Source organism: Curcuma longa, chromosome 13, assembly GCF_044706935.1.
Source record: "Curcuma longa cultivar G26 ecotype Majalengka, Jawa Barat chromosome 13, ITB_CL_G26_1.1, whole genome shotgun sequence".
NCBI classification, from domain to species: Eukaryota; Viridiplantae; Streptophyta; class Magnoliopsida; order Zingiberales; family Zingiberaceae; genus Curcuma; species Curcuma longa.
In genome coordinates, this window is record NC_133873.1 from 8,431,451 (window position 1) to 8,453,547 (window position 22,097).

At 38.7% G+C, this 22,097-nt stretch overlaps 4 protein-coding genes across 11 annotated transcripts; 1 reads left to right on the forward strand and 3 right to left on the reverse strand.

The window, feature by feature from the left end:
* Window positions 1–210: 210 nt before the first annotated feature.
* On the forward strand, window positions 211–4,066 carry LOC141844347 (uncharacterized). 2 transcript variants are annotated; one of them, XM_074732388.1, is made up of 9 exons: window positions 211–309; window positions 1,287–1,949; window positions 2,023–2,112; window positions 2,184–2,276; window positions 2,382–2,501; window positions 2,609–2,674; window positions 2,918–2,983; window positions 3,069–3,137; window positions 3,455–4,066. In XM_074732388.1, exons 2-9 carry the CDS (start codon window positions 1,317–1,319, stop codon window positions 3,803–3,805), a joined length of 1,488 nt encoding a protein of 495 aa, XP_074588489.1. In that variant the 5' UTR covers window positions 211–309; window positions 1,287–1,316; the 3' UTR covers window positions 3,806–4,066. The 2 variants fall into 2 exon arrangements, with proteins under 2 accessions (XP_074588489.1, XP_074588491.1); XM_074732390.1 differs by having other exon boundaries at window positions 2,406–2,501.
* Window positions 4,067–6,638: 2,572 nt separating this feature from the next.
* LOC141844525 (leucine-rich repeat extensin-like protein 1) lies at window positions 6,639–8,269 on the reverse strand. Its single transcript, XM_074732557.1, has one exon. The coding sequence runs from the start codon at window positions 8,267–8,269 to the stop codon at window positions 6,752–6,754; it is 1,518 nt and encodes a 505-aa protein (XP_074588658.1). The 3' UTR covers window positions 6,639–6,751.
* A 2,759-nt stretch (window positions 8,270–11,028) lies between these two features.
* On the reverse strand, window positions 11,029–14,088 carry LOC141844370 (uncharacterized). 6 transcript variants are annotated; one of them, XM_074732422.1, is made up of 4 exons: window positions 14,017–14,088; window positions 11,629–12,406; window positions 11,417–11,491; window positions 11,029–11,279 (listed from the first exon to the last, which is right to left on the reverse strand). In XM_074732422.1, the coding sequence occupies exons 2-4, from the start codon at window positions 12,384–12,386 to the stop codon at window positions 11,201–11,203; spliced, it is 912 nt and encodes a 303-aa protein (XP_074588523.1). In that variant the 5' UTR covers window positions 12,387–12,406; window positions 14,017–14,088; the 3' UTR covers window positions 11,029–11,200. The 6 variants fall into 6 exon arrangements, with proteins under 6 accessions (XP_074588523.1, XP_074588525.1, XP_074588524.1 ...); XM_074732424.1 differs by having other exon boundaries at window positions 11,629–12,403; window positions 14,017–14,058; XM_074732423.1 differs by having other exon boundaries at window positions 13,984–14,056.
* Window positions 14,089–15,123: 1,035 nt separating this feature from the next.
* LOC141844552 (uncharacterized) lies at window positions 15,124–16,876 on the reverse strand. Of its 2 annotated transcripts, none has more exons than XM_074732591.1 (3): window positions 15,983–16,876; window positions 15,621–15,906; window positions 15,124–15,489 (listed from the first exon to the last, which is right to left on the reverse strand). In XM_074732591.1, exons 1-3 carry the CDS (start codon window positions 16,874–16,876, stop codon window positions 15,353–15,355), a joined length of 1,317 nt encoding a protein of 438 aa, XP_074588692.1. In that variant the 3' UTR covers window positions 15,124–15,352. The 2 variants fall into 2 exon arrangements, with proteins under 2 accessions (XP_074588692.1, XP_074588693.1); XM_074732592.1 differs by having other exon boundaries at window positions 15,986–16,875.
* Between the last annotated feature and the right edge of the window lie 5,221 nt (window positions 16,877–22,097).

Below are 22,097 nucleotides of genomic sequence, written 5' to 3' on the forward strand. Positions count from 1 at the left end.
AAGAAAATGATGAAATGTTTCAAAGTACAAAAGAATTTCAACAAAATTAATTGATGTATTATAAGATCATAAACTTTTTAAGGCGTTTTGAGAAATAAAATAAACTGTGGGTAGTTAATTGAAAATTCTATCTCATTATAAGCAGCAAGCTGGCGTCAGTTCCGCCTTTCTCTCTCTCACGTTCGCTTTCTTTCCTCCGCTTCTGTTGCTTCCCTCGTCTTCTACTCCCTCCGCCCCCTCCGGATCGCTCCTTTTCCACCCGCCGCCGCCCCGTTGAAGCGATCGCTGGAGCAAATTCGACGCCGCTAGGTAAGTTTTCCTCTATTACACGGAACTCTGTCATAAATTTTTGATCTTGCTCTGTTGTTTTCGTTCCTGTTGATTTGTATTATGGCCTTGTTTCTCGATTCTATCTCGCTCCGTTTTGCATGCGGTTAGGGTTTCTGGAGCTATTCTTATTGCGATCGGTTCGTGGTTTATTGCCGTGAAGTTTTGTGCTGGGTAGATTTCCTTTTTTCTGCTTGTGTTCTAGGGCGATGAGTCATTTTTTGTGTGGTGCGAGACCGCTCTCTTTTAATTTTAGATATGCTAGGAAATGGTATTCCCTTTTCAATTTTCAACATTCACTTTTGTTGTAGGAAAAATTGTGTGTAGATGAACAAAAAACTTATCTAAGTAGTAAATAACTAAATAGCAGTTAATCTGGTAAAGATAGAAGTTTGGATACATGAATCTGTAGTTATGAAAGAAGTTTTTGAGTTTATTAGTGTAGAAGTACAGTTACAATTTCTGTCAAGCTAAGTGCTTGCTGATAGAACAGGGAAGTAAACTGTTCACCTTCTGGTGAGATCAATGTCTTAAATGAACCTAAGTATTTACAGCTTTGTTCTTGGTTTTTAAATGCTTCTTTTTCTGTTGCGATGAGTTATTATCTCATATAGTAATTTGCTTTATTTCTGTGGTTAGAGTTTTGTTGTTCTCGTCAGAAGCAATTTGGTTATTGGAAAATTTGACAATTTTTCATTGGATAGAAGTTTAACTAGATGTTATGTTGTGGTAGGAAATGGTATTACCTTGTAATTTTTCAATCTTCACTTTTCAATCTAAGTAGTGAATGGCACTTAAAATCAGGTAAAGAAATTAAAGAAGTATTTATGATTCAAGTTTGAGTATATTGATCTAGTTGCCATCTCTATCAAGCTAAGTGCTTGTTGTTAGAAAAAGCAAGTTCACCTTCTATTGAATCAATGTTAATATTTGATCGCATTGTTATTGTGATTGCCTAGGTTGTGAAGCTCTGAAACTAAAAGGTTGTAATGGATGACTTCTTCAGCCCATTCCTATCACAACTATCATGGCCAGATAATTCAGTGCTTCCTTGGGATGGAGTAGTTGTATCCCAAATAAATAGTTTGCTGACTGATTCCTTCGATGGATACCAAGAAGAGAAAAAGAATGCATCTCCATTGATGGTATCATCAAGTCATGTTAATGGAATTCCTGTGGCAGAAGACTATTTATTTGAAGTATATGGAGAAGATAGGAAGCCTAATTGTTCTTGGATGTTAACTTCAAGTCATGTTAATGAAATTGAAACTGATGAAGATTTTAATAAGCATGGGCAGGATGGGATTTGTGTACTAAGTTCCCCTGTAAATGAGGTTGTTGTTCCCGATTGTAACACAGCAATCGGATCTGTGTTGTCTCCTTGTTCACTGCCCATTTCTAGTTCCATCGAGAGAGACTTCACCAAATTGCCATCTTTTCCACCACTTTCCGACCCTACTACATGGTACTCGAATGTTTCCTCATTTATAGAGCAAGGGCATTTCCATGGCATTGGATTTCAAGGTGCTGAATCCCGTAACAATGTTTTGAACAAAACATGTTTTGAGAATGGACATTTTACACATCTGGATAGTGCAGCCACTGCATCTTTAAATCCAACAGTACGTATGAAGATCATAATTGGAACATGAAACTTCTAGTATGATATTTGATTATAGCTAACTGATGCTGCAGGATAATCTAGAATTCCAGGATCCAAATTTCCCTTATTTTTCTTCCGGGAAACAAATAAATTTGGCTGCTGAAACTTTGCAACTTACAAAGGTAAACTAACAGAAACCCCCTTTGTTCGATTTGTTAGCTTACCTTGGTTAATTATGAATGCTAATATGCAGGATGAAAATGGGATGCAGGATATCTATCCATCATCTTTTCCTAGAGAAGAAACAGTATCAAGTAGGCAGAGTGGAATTCAAACTTATGAACAGGTATCATGCTCCTTGTTGGTAGGAATGTGTACTTCTACTAGCTCTTCTTGCCCTGTTTGTGTTTGCATTACTAATTGTCATGGTGTCACACTAATTGAATATTAGATCTCCGGTTCTCAATCTCAACAGATCAACAGTAATACCTATGGTAGCAATGGAGCTATGAAGCCACGCGTGAGAGCAAGGCGTGGTCAGGCAACTGATCCTCATAGTATCGCAGAACGAGTGTGTGATATTTTTTTTATTGTGATATAAATTATATCTAGATTTCTCTCTAAATTGTATCTTTATACAACACTGAAATCCATCAATGTATAAACTGCTAAATACAGCTTCGAAGAGAGAGAATTGCAGATAGGATGAAGAACTTGCAGGAGCTCGTGCCAAACTCGAAAAAGGTACTGTTTTCTACATTTCCTTGGTTAGGCAATCTTGGTTTAGCATCCATGTAGACCTCAACTGAGTTCAGTATAGGAAAAAAAAAGCATAGAAGCCAAGAGTTTGGATCTTAATCTTTGTTGTTTTTGTTTCTTGGTCAGAAAAAATTTTCTTTATCGCATGTGATTGTTATAGTTAAAATGTAGCAATAAGAAACTACAAAATTGGCATGCTAAAACTGAGTCTTCCACCATTTCATGCAGACTGATAAAGCGTCAATGCTTGATGAAATCATTGACTATGTCAAGTTCCTACAACTGCAAGTCAAGGTTTGTTTTTCTGCAAACCATTGATAATGATTATTGATTGTATTTGACTCTGTTTCTGATGTTCTCTCTCAAATGTCGGTTGAAGGTTCTAAGCATGAGTAGGCTAGGAGCAGCTGGGGCTGTTGTTCCTCTACTAACAGATGGGCAAACTGAGGTATTTTTGAATTCCTAACCCTTTTATTAGAATAATTCTGTATTACATTGTCGATTTTATTGATTCTGCTAGTATGATGGGATCATGGAATCATGTTATTTGAGTTGCCAGACTCATGTCTTTTAGAAAGAATCCTGTCTTTTGAGCTATACTGAGATATTTGTTTGTATTGTTTTTATGTTTCTCGTCTGCACAACCTGTTTTTTCTTCTTGATTCCATCTTCCTTCTGGCATCTATTTCTTTTCCGTCTTCAATACTCTTTTGCACTTAGAAAATTTATACCCATTGAATATCAATTTGTCTCATCATCATTCAGGGCTTCGGTACTCTACTCTTATCGTCACCGGAAGAAGCATTCAATCTATCGGACACAGAGGACAATTTAGCCTTTGAGCAGGAAGTTGTGAAACTCATGGAAACAAACGTTACTGCAGCCATGCAGTACCTTCAAGATAAAGGCCTCTGCCTCATGCCGATTGCTCTTGCCACCGCAATCTCGAATCACAAAGGCTCCTCCTCGGCAGCCATACCTCCCGAGCGGACGAAAGATGATGTGACCTATGAAGCGATCGCTCGGAGCAGCCAAGGACCAAGTAACTGCAATGGAGCTGTTGTGAAACAAGAAGCCCCAGCTCAAATACCTAATGAAGCAAAAATTGCCATCTGAAGTGTTCATTCTCTCTCCTTTTTTTCCATGTGGTTATGTTAATATGACTAGTTTACTAAGAATAGGTTTTTAGGTTGACTTTCAGTGTACTGGCTAGTTGTGTGAAAGTAGGTCTTTAGGTTTGACTATTAGTTTAGTGGTTTAGTGAGGATGTACAGGTTGTAAAATTTTGTACTCTAGTGTGTTTTAGGATTTTACTTTATGTTGTTTGTTATGTAGAGGGTTTTGTTCAGGGGAAGAAGTTGTAGCTGATTTGAAGAAAATGGGAATCATGTTTCCTTAAAATTATATCCATAAAGAAAAATGATCAAAAATCAAAAGGATGTGCCTTTTTTATTGGAATCGTCAAAATGACACTCTTCTTTCCAACATCCTGTTGGGAGATTAGTATTTTTTTTATGTAGTTGTAATAGTTATAAGTTTGTAGCTATTATATAATTATAGTAATTACGATCTAGTAGTTGTTATATAATTATAATAATTACGAAATCGTAATTACTATAACATAAACATTTCAATTCTAATCAATATTAATAAATTATATTCATCACATATAGTGCATAATTATTACAATATGAACACATCGTCTTTAGTCAACATTGATTAATATTATATTTTAGTGGTATTTTAATTCTTATCAATAATAATGATGTAATATTATAGTAATTACAAATTATAATTGACATAATTGTTATAACTATGTAATTATAGTAATTATAAAAATTGTAATTACATTAATTATTTAGTAGTTATAAAATCATAGTTACTATATTTGCATAGCTGCTATAATAATATTAAAAATAATGATAATTTTGAAAAGTAAAATAAAAAATTAGGGTGCTTTTTTTAATAATAAATGAAAGAGTAGACTTTTTATTTTTACTCAAGAAAAAATCTTATTATTATTATTATTATTATACTTTTGGAATAAAGTGGTTGGAAATTTAAGTGGTAAAGGAATTAGAAACACAATTCCTCATAGGGCATTTTATGTTTACTAAGGAAAGTTACATCTCCTTATTACTTAAGTAGGTGCAATTATATGGGAATGTAATTAGTTCACTAAACCTAAACCTAAACCTTACAATGTTGGTCCCCCATACAACTCAACACCACATGGCATGCCTTTTGTGATCATAAAACATTGTGGAGACATTATGTTAAAGATCTACTAGGAAATGGAAATGACTATAACTTGGTCCGCCAGCTGAACCCTTATCATACACTCGATTGAACGAATTTAAGCCTTACTAAGCTTATTTGTCTTGCTTGGTTCTATAAAATGGTAACTTGGGGCATGAAACTCATGTGTTCGAAGAGAATGCATAGAAATAGGCCGTATATGTAGGCTATGCACGGATTGGAGTGACCTATCAACAAGTTTATGTATTAAAGTGAAATGTATCATTTCGCCGGACATTTGACACATGAAGAACATCGATACATTTGATCCAGATGCGGGTGAACTATGAACATCTTGCATAGTTAAACAAGTTCTAGTCAAACTTAATGTTGTATCAAGGAGGGCGCGCATCTTTCTTAGTTCCATGAATCGCTAATGAAGTTGCATTAGAAAGCATAACAAGGAACCAAGGAGAGGCCAAGTGTCTTCCTAAGTTCCATGAGCTGTCATTTGAGCCATTTAATGCTTCAAGAGTTCCATTAAATGAACAAGCTTTCAACAGTTTATTAAACTGAATGAATAAGTTTAAATATATATGTGTTTAATTCGTTAATATTTATAAACAAAGATTATGTGAACAAAATTTGTAAATCATATTCATTAATAAAACTTTCATCAACATGTTAAATAATTTAAAAATTTTTAAAATAAATAAATAAACTTATATTATCAAATTTAATAACTAATCAAATAAGTTTAAAATGGTAAAATTTTTAAATAATCAAACAAGTTTAAACAGAGAAATTGATAATATCTAAACAAATCAAACTCAAATTATTTTAAAAAAAATCATGTTTGAATAATCATTGGAACAGCTTGATTCATTTTAAACTCAATTTGATTTGACTCGATTATCTTAGCAAACAAGTTTGGTTTACAACCTACATGCATGAAGTGTTTTAGAGTTGATATCTCATAAGTTAATTAATTATCAATTAGTTACTAATTTTATAACTGTGTAAGCTATAGCTAATTCAGCCGTGCGATTTGGATTGATTTAATCACGACCGTCGATGATGAAGTAATCATCAACGGTGTGGATCGAATCGACCCTGATCTGACGGTGGACAGGTGGCGTTAGTCGTTAGGTTCTTCTCATTCTATCGCGTCGCGTCCGTGCCAGGAAGCTGTTCGACGAATGGCCCATTCCACATTCTGCTTCGCCATGGAAGCCTCGGCCACGCGGTGCTGCTCGAAGCTGGTCGCCCTGGCACAGGTGGAGCACCAACGCCCACTTCAAGCTCAGTAATGGCGCGGCAGAGGAGATCATAAAAGAGCAATAAAATTTCCGCACTGAACCAGCACGGCACAGTTGAGCTACTCCGTGGACCACTCGCCTTGTCCGCGAGACACGACACAACCATTCACGGGCACCGGATGATGCCCTGCTCCACTAGGAGATCGCCTTACTGTAACGGAGCTGAGAGAACAATTCCAGAACAGGGGAAGAAGAAGAAGGAGGCGAGGAGGAAATTGGTGGCGGCGGCGGTTGGAGCTTCGGCGGCGGCGGCGGTGGGAGAGGAGGAGGCGAGGAGGAAATTGGTGGCGGTGGGATCGCCATCGGTTCACGGAAAAAGACGAGAATCGATTTAGGATGCATTATTGTGAAAATTAACTGTAACAGACTAGAGTAAACCACGCTTAGATTCCATGGCAGTGACATGATCATCTCGAGACAGGGATTAAAGCAGATGATGATGGAGACAGCAGAGGAGCATTAAAAAAACGAATTTTGGGTTGAAAAGACTGATCAACAGCGGAGATCAGTAGTATGGTATCGCCGGCGGAGGTGGTGATGCATAGGAGACGCCCACGACCGGAGGGAGCTTCGGCGGCGGCGGCGGAACTGGTGGTGGCGGAGCTTCCCATGGTATGAAAGGTGGCGGCGGGGATGCGAAGGGCGTCGATGGTGAGGGCGGTGAAGAATTGTTGTGAGGTGGTGGTAGTGGAGTGGCAGCTGGAGGAGGATGAAATGGGCCGTAATGCGACGGCGGCGGCGGCGTTGAGTAGGACGGCGGTGGGTGAGTTCTAGTAGAAGGAGCTGATTCGTAGGGCGGCGGTGGCGGGGATGGTTTCGTCAGGTAGCCTCTGGGTTTATTCCCAACTGGAGAAGGCGGCGGCGGGACAACCCGCCTACCAACGGAAAGTCTTGGCGGTGGCGGCGGCGAGGGCTTAGGATACGGGGAGGTGGTGGCGCCGCCGATGAAGCAGCTCGACTTGCTGCAATCGAAAGGCTGGGCCGCCGGAGAGGTGCACTGCCGCAGAGGCCGCTGCTCCGGGAGGCCGGCGATGCAGTTCTCTCTGCTGTCAAACACCGCCGACCCCCTCCGGGCGCAGGCCGGCGGCTGGCCGTTGAAGTAGTTGAACGAGTAGGTAAAGTTCCTGAGCCGGGGAAGCTCGCAGACGCCGTCAGGGATCCGTCCAGTGAGGCGGTTATGTGCCACATTGAGCTGCTCGAGACTCCTCATCCCGGTGACGGACCTCGGCAGTGGGCCTCGGAGGCTGTTGAATCCAACGTCGAAGACGGTGGCTCTGTGGAGTCGCCCGATCTGTAGCGGGAGGCACCCGGTGAGGTCGTCGTTGAGGAGGATTATCTCGTTTAGGGTTTCCGCCATGCCGCCGATCGAGGTGGGGATGCATCCGCCAAGGTGATTGTTGGCGAGGACGAGGACGGAGACAGGGGATTCGCCTAAGGTTTCGGGGATGCCGTGGCGGAGACGATTGTCGTTGAGGAAGATGGCGTCGAGGGGGCGGCGGAAGAGGGAGGCCGGGATGGGGCCCTCGAAGTCGTTGAATCGCAGATCGAGGAAGCGGAGGGCGGGGAGGCGTAGGACGACGTCAGGGAACCTGCCGACGAAGCGATTGTTGCTGAGATCGAGCTCGTGGAGGCGACGGAGGCGGCGAAGCGTGTGAGGAAGGACGCCGCAGAAGCGGTTGGAGTTGAGGTGGAGGAGGGCGAGGTCGGCGAGGAGGCCGAGCTTGGCAGGCAGGTACCCGGCAATGTCGGCGTGGTTGAGGTCGACGCCTGCGACGACGGTGACATTGGGGGCGTCGGGGGCCGCAGTGCAGAAGACGCCGTGGTAGGAGCAGACCTCGGGGCCGATCCAGTTTCCGGTGAAATTTTGTGGGTCGGAGAAGATGGCGGTGCGCTTCCAAAACTGGAGGGCGATGTAAGCGTCTCTCAGCCTAGGGTTTTGGAACTGGGCGGCGCCGCCGGTGAAGGAGGAGAGGACGACGAGAAGGAGGAGGTGGTGGAGGAGGAGGAGGAGGAGGGTCGCCATTGCATCTGCTCCACCGCCACTGTCGTCGCCGCCGGCTTGTCGCGGCTTTCTCAAAGGTGGGATCTCTAGAGGCGGAGTGGAGTGAGAAGGAGGAGAAGAAGAAGGTGGTGGATGTAATTTATGTGCAGTGACTTCACTACTTTCTTGCTCGCTTTAATTATGGAACGGTTTAGGGTTTTAACGAGAATGAGCTTTATTATAAGTATCGAAGTACGTTATCACAATAAATCTCAGTCAGTCTTATGGACTCAAAACACGTTATTATGATAAATCTTTTATGGACTCAATCCATGGGGATGACCGATCCGATTCCACAGAAGTTTTCCACCAACCACCAGGGTAAATCGGGAAGCGCATACGGCAGCCAATCCAAATGCCCAGCATCCTTTGATTGTGTTCCCCATTTAAAAGAAAATTCTTACAAATACGCCGTAGCTGGAGATCGAACCGTGGATCCCTGGCTCATAATCCGGATGTCCTACTGTTGCACCATTGCTCCGGGGACATGGAAGTACGTTATCATAGTTCAGCAGCAGTGTTTTTTTTTAATTTTTAAATATTTAAAAATTAAGTTTTAATTTTGATGAATTAACGAATGAATTTTCGTTAACGTATAATTTATCTAAAAATATTGGACCGATAGATCTTTTATTATAAATATTTTTAAATTTATCTTATGATCAATAAAGATTTTTAATATAAGAAAAAAAACTTCTCCATTTATCTTGAACATTGTATTAAATGGAACAACGAATGACTACATCAATTAATTATTAAATTTATTATACTTAATTTAATTTTGAGATCAACAGTCATGCATTGTCAATCAATCTTTTAGCCAAGAATGAAGGTAAATTTTGACAACCTAGTAACTGCCCTTAAGATAAGGTTGAATTGACTATTGCTAAGTAGATATTGTCAGACGATCGAGTGGCCGAGTCAGTTGTTGAGTGGCTGAGAATTGATAAAGATCAATGGTTGTTGTTTAATTGATGATCGTTGAAAAAAATACTATTCTCCACCGTAATTAATTATAATTTTTTAATTTATCTCTTCATAAATGATTATGGAATCAATCATATGAGATTGTTGGAGTGACAAATTCTACCTTTTACTATAATAATAATCAATCGATTTGTTGTATTTTTCAAAATGTCATCTATGGTTTTTGAAAATACTGTTTTAGCTTTTATAGTTTGGATCTAACGTTAACAAAGCACTTCATCCCTACATAAGCCAATGGTATAATTATTATTTGGCAAAAAGATGTTCCTTGTCTTATTTTTCAGCCATAAAATACCATTAGTTTAGCATTACTATGGTATAATTATTTTAAATAATTTTATTTTAAAACATTTTAATATTGATTAAAATTATTTTAAAATTTCTAAGTTAATTAAAATTGCTCTTATGTTTAAATAAAAAAATTTAATTAAATTATTAAGTAATTTTAAATCTAAAATTGCTATTGAAGTATTTTTTTATTTGGTTATTTTAGGGTATATATATATTAAAAAATTATAGTTCATTCTTATCCTATTAATGAATTAAGAAAAAAAAATCATCTACCTATTATAAAAAAAATTCAAATTCCCATAAATCATTTTCCATGGCACTCAATTGCTAACACATGGAGCAATAAATAAAGACACTTTTTTTGTGGGGGAATGAAATCAAACTACTTGACTATTATTTTCTCTCTCTCTTTTATAATTTTTTTTTATAATTTAAAGTTTCGAACAGATGGTAGAGAAGACTTGCTTGTTAAGAAACAATCAATACCTTACGGAAAGTGAATTAAATTAAAAGAAAAACAATTTATTAATTTAGAGAAGTTTATTACTAATGGAAGAGCATAGTTAATTACTAAAGAAATGATCATAATTTGATTATTATCAAGGAGGAGACACTTCATCACCTTTAATATATACCCATTATTTCTCACTTTGTCAAATAAAATTAATTGTTAATTGAGACAAAAAAATGGATCAAAAGAACGCCTTTAATCATCAAAGACATCTTTTTTTTAAAAAAAACGAAATTAAAAAACATCCTATCATATTTTTTGTAACGAAGTATCTTTATTTCAATATTATTATAATAACCACGTAATTAACATATATATATATATATATATATATATATATATACAACATTTTTAAATCAAAAAATACTTTATCAAATTAATCAAAAAAAAAATTTAAGCTCATCAAAATTGCTCTGAAAATTTTAAAAGTATCATAAATTTCCTATAGCAACTATTAACTGCTGTAATATTATAACAGCCATTTAACGATGGTAAAATCAAATAACTGCAACAATAATTTTATAATGGTTGTATTTTAAAAAAAAACAATTTTGATTCACTTAAGTAATTTTAATTAAGTTGGTATTGAATCTTTGTAATATAAGTATTATAAGTATACTATTTTAGAAGTTACGTAACTACTAATTACTACAACAATACTAAAGTAATATATTTTTGATACAAAGAATATACTACAACATTTTTTAAACTTCTTTTACAAAAGAATTCACTTTCTAAATTGTAATTTTTGAAAGTTTAATTTGTTATTCTTTATGATATTGAAGATTTAGTGGACAAAGATCGAATCTTGATAAAACCAGAAATAATATCTTCTTTCGTCGTGGTTAACTGTAACTTCTCGATTTATCTCTTCACAGATGATTGTGAGACCGACTGTGTAGAACAGTTAGAGTGACGAATTCTATCTTTTTTGTTAAAGAAGAGTAATCAATGCTTGACAACAAAGATGATTAATTATTTTCAGTCAAACTCTACAGAGATGATTGACTAGATCAAAGGTAACAATCAACATAGAGATAGATGCGTTGCTTGGATAACTAGGACTAAACCACAATGTCTTGCCTACTTTTGAAGGCATTGTAACAACTAAAAATGGTCAGCACTTACTTCTCGAGAGGTGTCAAAGACATATCGGTCAAGCCTTCAGCGAGTTCATCGACATTTTGCACGCTGGTAAGCGAGCTGTGATTCATCAGTAGTTGAATCAAAGGTAACAATCAACATAGAGATAGAATAGTTGCTTGGATAACTAGGACTAAACCCCAATGGCTAGCCTACTTTTGAAGGCATTGAAACAACTAAAAATGGTCAGCACTTACTTCTCGAGAGGTGTCAAAGACATGTTGGTCGAGCCTTTGGCAAGTTCATTGACATTTTGCGCGGTGGGAAGCGGTCTGTGATTCATCAGTAGTTGGAGCAAAGGCAACAATCAACAAAGAGATTGAAGAGTTGCTTGAATAACTAGGACTAAACCCCAATGCCTTGCCTACTTTTGAAGGCATTGTAACAACTAAAAATGGTCAGCACTTACTTCTCGAGAGGTGTCAAAGACATGTCGGTCAAGCCTTCAGCGAGTTCATCGACATCTTGAACACTGGGAAGCGAGATGTGATTCATCAGTAGTTGCGACCAATTTCTGCTTTGGAAAAGCTTGTTTATTTTTGCTATAAGTTCGTCTTCCTCATCTTCTTCAACTGAATTTTCAAGGCCCTCATCTTCTTCAACTGAATTTTCAAGGTCCCAAACCTTGAAAACATCTGCACGGGATTCAGTAGCTACTCCAGTGAGCGAAACATGCTCAACAGATATTTCCGTCTCACCAGATAGACGATGCTCTGCAGCATGATCATCACGCACTCTGATGATACTATCACATGAGCTCGCATCTTCTTGACTGGGCATGATGGCAGGTTCCTTTTGCATCTCCTCAGGTGAGTCATGATCCATCGCATGGTTAAGTTCTGTTACATTGCTTGCTTCGACAAGTACCCAATCATCGTCGTTCTCTATCGCACCAGACGGGGTAGGGTACATGTTGAGAGAGTCAAGGAAGGCATCTTTCAATTCTGTCCACTTATCGTCAGATAGTTCTGGACCAAACGCAAAGCAGGAATCCACCCATGCTACCTCTTCTGGTGTTAGCACAGCATTCTTCTCATCCGATTGGATCATCTCGGATAGGTTAAAGGTAAAATCATCACTGAGCTCAAATGAATTCTCAGGAGATTCATTAGGCTCATTAAGCAGCGTAAAGATTTCACGGTCCTCCTCGTAGTCATCCGATGCCATATGTTTAGCTCTGTTAACTGCTGCAACAAGTTAAATAAAGTTCAGAAATGTAATCCAATTTATGCTTTTAGAAGACAGTATGTTCAAGTCTGTGTAGTATCCAACAAAATATAACACTTCAAACTAAACAAGGTGAGCAAATGTGGGTCTTATCGACAATGACATCAAGATTTCATGTTTCAGAATAGTGAAGAAATTAAAGATTTCAGCATTGCTGACACCATGAACTAACACACACACTGAGAACTATTTTTATAGAACAAGCAGAAGATTCACTAGGAATGAAATGAAGGACGCACGGGATATCTTTCCTTTTGAAACTATATGGGTGACATAAGCTTAGCAAGAATTTAAGAACACAGAGAAGGGAATAGATCTTTAACTTAATCATATCACAACAACAAAGTCATGAGACTATGTCCTACGAACAAAATATGATGAAAGTAGTTGCGAAGCAAGATATGATGGCATGCAAAAAAATAAGAATTAATCCACATCCTCAGAGAAGCGCGATACAGCCAAACTATAATTAATATTTTTGCCTTAACAATAGTACTGAAGCATCACCCTGAGTTATCTAATGCCATGCCTAAAGTGAGCATAAACTCTTGGTAAATCTGGTGTCAAGTTATCAGCAATGGTATCTGAAAACATTGTCGATGTACAAGCCATTCATGCAAGAACCAGCAACATGTACAATTTTGGACGACTTGGCTTATAGTTGTGATCCACAAACCCGATGGATCAATGCAGTAATCTAACAACCTGAATTTACACCTTGTGAACCTCTGATAAAATCAAAACTAGTAATAAACATTCATAATTAGCAACAAGCAACACTAAAACTAGAAGTCATCTTGGTAGCTTCGAGAATACATGCTCTAAGCCTTCGATTGGACAGGTAGCCCCATCTTGGCGGTGCCAAACCGCAACATTTCTTACTAGTCACTTTGAATGAATGAGGTTCACATCAAACAAAACTCAATTCACTTTGGAAAAAGTCCAAGTCACTTCAGCCTGAGCTTCTTGTGCCTCAGCCAAACTCAACAGCTATTCCAAACGACACGACCGAACTGTATCCATCTTAGTCAAACCGATCTTGCTCAATACTCAACCTCAGCCGAACTCTAAAGTGCTTATACTAATCCCGCTGCGTGCGCACATTGTGGTACGAGCCTCATCTAATCCGTTGTGTCCCGACCATAATCTACCTCATTGTGATATCCAAAGCCACGCAAAAAGTGAAGCACGGCAGATGTTTAATTCTGAGTCATTTGGGAAGCTACCAGAATCATGGAGCAATTAACTAATCGGTACTAACTCAATTCATAAACCTAAATGCATAAATGAATCAAACGCAATGAGGTGATCCTCCAGTGCTACCAGCGCCAAGCATACGAGCATCCACGCAATGGTTAAAGTAAAACAACACCATTACTAAACCAACATACGAAGATTTCAACAAGAAAACGATGACGAACACAGTAGGATTCAGAGAGACTCAGCCGATCCAACGCAACGCGAGTAAATATTTCTTTATTAAGTAGAAAGAAAGCGATCGACGAGATGGGAGAACTAAAAATCGGAAGGCACAAACCCTAAATCGAAGTAGAAGAACAAGACATCTTACGATTCTTGGCGGAGGATTAACGAAAACCCTAGCAGACGAGCGAACAGGGGAACGATCGACGACGAATCGAAGAACTGTAAATGACTGGCGGTCGAGGAACGCCGACAAGCGCCTTTCTGCACCCGAATCCGAAACAGGGAACGGATCCGATCCGTTTTAATTGGATCTTGTTTGAATCGAAGATGGGGCGAATTTACATTTTGATCCCTGTAGTTTTTTATTTGTATCGTACGTCAAATTGCGTGTCCACGTACAAGAAATTTAGAAAATTATAAATTTTCATTAGACACAGATCAAAAGACGTCCCCAATTATTAAAAGAATATCCCTTAAAAAAAAAGTCAATAAGATTCCCTCACAAGATGTTTTTATACCTAGCAAGTAATTTTGATCATAAATTTTTTTTATATAATATTTTATATGTAATAATTTTAATTAAAATAAATAATAGATTTTTTTATGTTCCAGTAACTACTTACTATATAATTATAGTTAAATCTTAAATTTTATAATTCTAATATTTAATTTTAAAATTTTGAATGATAAATCTCTGAATATTATTATATCAAAATATTTTTTATTAACTTAGTCAAAATTATTTAAATTTTATCAAAATTTATTTTAAAATAATTATAACATTTTATCAAGTAGTGGCTACAGTTGTAGAAATTATTAAATAGCTATTGTGAGTAATTGCTATAATATTATAATAGTGTTGTATTAACCGTTATACGATATAGTAGTTAATTATAACTGCTATAATAGTATTAAAAGTAAGAAATAACATTATAGTAAGTATAGAATACCTGTTACAAGGTGTAGTAACTATAGAGTAATCATTACATATTGTATATATTGTAGTAGCTAGTCATAACTGTTATAACAACATTGAAAATAAAAATATTCTTGAGAAAAATCATCCAATAGGGTTCCTTTTTAATTTTTTTAAAGTAACATTTTTTTGACTATTTATATAATTTAGAATGCCTTTTTAATTTTTATCTATTGTTCATTTCATAGTTATTTTTGGCGTCATCAAAGTAATGCTTCGTAAAGTTAGAAGATAAAGTATTATTCCATCGTGATCAATTACAGTTTATCTGATTTACCTCTTCATAGATGGTCGTGGGACCGACCATGTGAGACCGTTAGAGTGGCAGATTCCACATATTTTTACAGAAGAAGATAAAGTATTAACACCTAAAAGTGAAATGATAAAGAGTTTGAAAATAAAATTTAGAAAACATCATGGATTGAAATGAAAAGTTCCCCCTCGATCGCTTATCAGTGCAATTAGTCTTCACTAGTTGATTAATTAAGCAGTAATTATTTCTTAATTAAGATAAAACCACGACTTTGCTGAGGATCCACAACACGAGCGTGGTCTCGAAGACAAACAGCGTGTGCAGCATCCCACGGTCCAATGCGAAGCCGAACAGTGTGATTCCCCCTCCATTGTGTTCCAAGTACATCACTGCATCCGCCAAATTATTAATTAAGTTAATTAATCCAATCTTAATCATTCCAATTTTAATTTTTTACAAAATTATTTAATGGATTAAGCAATCGATTTAATTAATTATAATTAAATAATTAATTACTCACCTAAAGCTTGTCGAGCTTGGAACGTGGACTTGTGTTGACCTCCTTGTGAAGCGATCGGGTGACACGTGGACGGCTTGGGCGAGTCGTCGTCCTCGGCGTTGGACGAATCGGAGGCGTAGTTGGTGGCGGACGGCGATTGCTTCGCCGGAGAAGTGGCGGCGCTACTTGCGGACAGGAAGGCGTGCCACCGGCTGGCGACGGAGACTACTCGCTGAGCACGGTGGGTGATTTTTGCAGCGCCCATCAAACACATGAACATGCCACTCAATTGCACCGCCGAGCACACCTGCAACAGAAAGCCATCAATGGCTACGAGATTTGAATTAACTCCGATCGACGGGCGAAGTTAAGGATTGGCTTACCACCACATCGCCGGAGTTGAAGAAGTTCTTCTCCGACTTGGACGCCAAAACCAGCAACAGCGCACCCAATTGGCTGACCGTGATGGTGACCAGGCAACCGAGGATAAAAATCCGGTACCGGTGGCTCGTCACCAGCAGCTGTCGCCTTATCCTCGCGTGCTCTTTCAGCAGAACTTCGCAGCTCTCCGGCGATGCTCCGCTTCCCTCCTCCTCGAACATCTCGTACAGCCCCTCGAACCTCAGTGTCTGGAGCTCGCAGGTGAGCCGGAAGAGCACGCACACGAGTAGGAACACCCCCGTACGGTACACCCACGAGGCGAGCGTGGCTGCGAGCGCTGCCGGGCCGCCCAAGGGAGCGGCGGACACGGAGGCGGCGGAGAAAAATTGGATCTTGTGCGCGACCTCGACGGCGAAACAGGGGAGGAGGATGAAGAGGAGGCGGCGGAAGGCGTGGTCGAGTAAGCGGGTGTAGCGGCGGTGCACGCAGGCGGAGTCTTGGCTGAGAGCACCGTCGAGGAGGAGGAACTGGCGGAGCCCGGTGTGGCGGCGGAAGGAGGCGGCGAGGGAGAAGAAGGCGATGGCGGCGAGGGCGGAGGAGGGGAGCTGGACGAGCTGGTGAAGGGAGACAGAAGGGCCATGGAGGGAGAGGGAGACTGCGGCGGGCAGTAGGACGGCGAGGAAGGCGAAGGTGGCGTAGGAGGTGGCGGCGCCGGCGGCTGTGGAGTGGTCGAGGAGGCACCACTTGAGGCAGATGCGGAAGTTGCGGAGCTCGTCCGAGATAGTGGATTTGGTGCGGGCGTAGACAGGGTTGAGGAGGAGAGGCAGGCGGAGGGATTCGTCATCCTCGTCGTCTCTCATGGAACTCATGGCGGCGGCGGCGGCGGCGGAATCCATGGCCGGGACTTAACTTCGAACATGTAACGAGATCGCGCATTCCTCTTATATACTTGTATCTGGTTCTTTCATGTTTTACCCCTTATTGTTTATGATTTTATTATCTCAAATTAGAGATTTGATATTCTACGCGGTCCGCACTGTACAATTTAACCAGAACACGATCGACAGTGGCATGGGCCGGATTCCGATCAAATCGCGGCCGAAGACTAGCCAAGGAAGGATCGGCGTGCGACAGCGGTCCTTTCTCGGCCGATGTCCGACCGCGATTTGATCGAAAACGCAATCAATGGCGCGCCATTTCACCAAACCTAAGGCTACTTCAATCCACGGCTGTCATTTCTATTGAATTCAACGTCGATATATATCCCAGCAAAGGATCGAACGACGACACTCTAAAGAACTCCATTACATCTTAACCGTTGCACCAAGCCTAAGGGCAGCATCTTTTTAATTTTTCGTTAAAATGTCTAAGAATTCAAATATTTGTAAATGTAAAATGTCAGGTGACATTTGTAAAAGCTGCAAGATTGTGGGGGCAAAGTGAAAATTCTCCCTTGACTGTTTGCTCGAGGAGGGAACAAAAAGGAAATAGCGGGTGGAATTAATCTCGTGAAGCTATTAAAAAGGACTGCAAATTATTGGATTCAATATTGTGAAGCTATTTTTTTCAATAAAAATAAAAAATAAAAATAAAAATCGAGGGCTTCGTTGTGCCATCGACGCAGACACATCACGAGAATCTCTTCTAAATCACATGTTTCTCCTTAAAGCTTATGGAAAAAATATACATATATAACGTTAAAGATTCGGGAAATGTGTGGGAAGTAAGCAGTGAAAAATGAATTTTATTTAATGCTTTTAAATATTAAATATTGTTGTGGTTTCTTGGACCGGGTTTGTTTAAGATGCTTTCATAGACCGGGTTCATTTCAAATTCCTACCAGCGCCAATCATCATTATTATTATTATTATTATTATTATTATTATTATTATTATTATTGAGACAGCTGTTTGTATAGGGCATGCCAAGTTTGTATCATTTAACAATAGCTCAATGGAAAACAACTCTTGCATCATCAGATTTCAATTTTTGACAAACTTCAGTAAAAAGTGAAATCTATCATCCTAATGGCCTCACACGGTTGAACCCACGACTATCTGTGAAAAGGTAAATCGAAAAACTACAGTTGACAACGACGGAGGAGACATTACCTCGACTTCGTCGAGATTCAATCCTTGTCTACTTCAGCAACTCTGCTCCGTCGTAACCAACTAAATTATACTCCAGGGGTAAATTTTTGACAAACAATTCTTAGGAAATGTCGCGATAATTTTGCAAGTTCACGAATAATTTTTGAATTTTTTTTCGACAAACTAGAACGTAAGTGTTGGTTAGCCATTAGGCAAAGTGACCCCTTGTTGAAACCGTTTAAGTGGACGTCTAGGCCGCCTTTTAGAACAATGAATTTCATGATCCAAAACCAATTCATTGATGAGCATTTGAGGAAAATCTCCGCCCCTCTCGGACACAACAACGATAAGAGGCACGGTGGTTTACCCATGCACTCAGGGTTCGATTCTCATGCTACAGACAATTTGTGCTTGAACTAATGGAACAACTGAGTTGCCATGTCAGGACTCGCTTGCGCATCGGATTTATACGGTGGATGAACTAGGGGAAGGCATCAAGACCTCCAAAACTAAGTTGGATTTATACCTAGAAAAAATGGGGAAAATCTCCATTTGATTGTCTCATTGTTAATTAGTCTAAATTTCAAAGTCCCCCCATCCCAAGTCATCAACACAATGACAGTAAGCTAGGGATAAATTTTTGATTAAATCGAAATGATCGAATTTAAAAAATTTGATTCAATTATTTCAAAATTTTATTTTTTTATAAAAAATAATATAATCAATTAATTCAGTTCGAAATGATTTTAAAATTTCTTATTTAGGTAAACAGAATAAATCGAATAAATCAAATTAATTGAGATAAAAAAATAATTTATAAATTCCTAAGTAAGTAAATTTATCAATCCCTAACTAATTGATAAAATTTTCATAATATTTAAAAATTTTGATTATTTCAGTTAATTTGATTGAAAATTAAATTAATCGATATTTTATCGATTCAGAAATAGTTTTTATTTAAAAATTTGATGGTTTGATTAGTTCAAAAATATTCAATTCAATTCGATTTTAATCAAATACAAAATCCTAATATCACCTAACCAAGCTATATGCACTATGAACTCTTCCAAAAACAAGATGCAAAAAACAAAACAAAAAATAAAAACTAATTTATCAGTTTTAAAATATTCAATCACCTGTCACCAAATGACCAATTGCAGAATCCAAAAAGTTATCGCTTTGCTATTGTTATTATTATCTATTCTCATGAGCTAGCTGGTTTCATCCATGGTGACCATGTCAAAGAGAACAAGCCCAAATCCGACCATATAGCAGTGTAAGGATTTCAGCATTTGAGACTAAAACTATCAAGCTTAGCTACAGAGAGCAGATCAATGTTGCAAAATTTTCGAACAAGGCAGATTCAACCGTGCCATAGAGAGAGAATATGGGCTCACCTGCTTTTGCTTCCCAGTCGACTCGATCGTATGGATCTGAATCTCAGTGAAATCCTGTGATCACAAAGCCAAGCTCGCTCTTTAACAGCATGAATCGCACTCCGAGTAACGTGATTCTCGAGAAGCAAAAGGGGAATCGATTGGGAGGGGATGAAAGAGAAAAGTTCGCCGTCCGGTTCGCTTTCTCCGCCATTTCCAGAGATCGACTTCGAGATCGCCGGATGGAAGAGCCTTGATCATGCGAGCGCGTGGATCCACCTCCACGAAAGTGAAGTAGGAAGGGAAATGGTAAGGAGAAGGCTTTAATGGGGCGGTTTATATGGGCCGGCCCAAATTAATAGGCCTCGGTCGAAGTCGGTTTATAAAGGCCGGCCCAAAATAATAATATTTAAGAAGAATTGGAAGGTTTTATCATTTGGATTGGTCTGATTTTGTTTTTTTCGGTCGAAGCCGGTTTGGTTTACACGGGCCTGCCCAAATTAAGACCCCAATTAAGAAAATTTGGAGAGGATGGTAGGTTCTATCATTTTGGTTGGGTCCGATTTGATTGTGGTTGGAGTTGGTTCGGTTGGTCTAGAAACTACATAAATGAATATATTTTTCTCTTAATAATATGTTATTTAAAAATGTAGGAGGTAGATTTTACATTATGAATTCTATTTTGTTCAGCTATTTTAATACTATCAAAGAATACACTCTAATTTTTCTTCTTAAGAAATTGGATCTGTTGCACTTTCACTCAGTAGTGTATTAATGTGGTGTTTCATACATATATTTTTGATATTATTTTACATGTATTTATTGAGTATATTTTGTATATTTTTATTATTTTATATAGATTTTTATTTTTTTATTTTGAAGAATTACTCTTTGTGCATTTTTATTAATAGATGTGAATTCAGAATTTAACCAGAGTCAAGAAGTCTTGGGAGCATGTATTTCAGCATGGTGCATAGTTTGGTCGTATCCCCTAACACGGTCATGCATCATTCACAGGGTTAGACGAGAAGACGGAGTAACAATCGGACTTCTAGAGTTGAACGCAAGTAGGTCGTGTTAGGGGGCACGATCGTGTTCATTGATGTTGCTCGACAAGAAGAGTTCTAACAGTCGGCACGGTTAGGTCATGCTTCCCATCATGATCATGGTACGGTGTTGACATCTATTTTATAGGAAATTTGTATTTTCAAAAAGTGCTCTCAATTTTTTAGGAAAGTTTGTTGATTTTTGATATCCTAGGAGGCTATAGAAGAACCAAGGGGGCACCTGTTTAAGGCATCAAGGATTAAGAGATTCTCCCCTTCTCTGATGCGCCTCGTAGTCCCCACTCTGGCAGTCCGTGGAGGTCTGCCTACATGGACCCATGCAAGATAGCCGGAAGATGTGACCTAAAAATGAAGACTTAGAACAATGAAGGATTGTGAACAACTCTTTTAGATACATCCCCAAAAAGACTCAGTGTCCATGGATTCAGAGAGATATCCATGGACTCAAAAAGATGAAAGATTAAGAATAACTCCTTTTGGTACATCCCCAGAATGATTCAGCATCCATGGACTCGAAAAGACGTCTACGAAATTGAAAAGATGAAGGATTAGGCCCCTTTGGGTACATCCTTGGAAAGACTCAGCGTCCATAGACTCAGAGAGACGTTCATGGACTCAAAAAGATAAAGGATTGAGAACAACCCCTTTGGGTACATCCCCACAAAGACTCAACGTCCATGGATTCGGAGAGACGTCCACGAACTCTGAAAGATGAAGGATTTGGAACAACCCCTTTAGGTACATCTTTGGAAAGCCTCAACATTCATGGACTTGGAGAGACGGTCATGGACTCGAAAAGATGAAGGATTGGGAATAACCCCTTTGGGTACTTCCCCGGAAAGACTTAGTGCCCAAATTAGGACCCCAATTAAGAAAATTTGGGGAGGATGGTAGGTTCTATCATTTTGGTTGGGTCCGATTTGATTTTGGCTGGAGTTGATTCAATTGGTCTAGCAACTACATAAATGAATATACTTTTCTCTTAATAATATCTTATTTTAAAATGTAGGAGGTAGATTTTGCATTATGAATTCTATTTTGTTCAGCTATGTTAATACTATCAAAGAATACACTCTAATTTTTCTTCTTAAAAAATTAGATCAGTTGCACTTTCACTCACTAATATAGTATATTGATGTGTGTTTCATACATATATTTTTGATATTATTTTTTATATATTTATTGAGCATATTTTATATATTTTTGTCATATATATATATATATATATATATTTTATTGTTTTTTTAATTCAGAGAACTATTCTTTGTGCATTTTTATTAATAGGATGTGAATTCAGAGCTTAACCAGAGTCAAGAAGTCTTGGGAGCATGCATTTTAGCATGATGCACAATCTAGTCGTATCCACTGATACGGTCGTGTATCATCCACAAGGTTAGATGAGAAGATGGAGCAACAACCAAACTTCTAGAGTCGAACGTGAGTAGGTCGTGTCAAGGGGCACGACCGTATTCATTGATGTTGCCCAACAAGGAGAGTTCCAACAGTCGGCACGGTCAGGTTGTGCTTCCTATCATAATTGTGGTACAGTGCCGACACCTCCTATTTTATAAAAAATTTGTATTT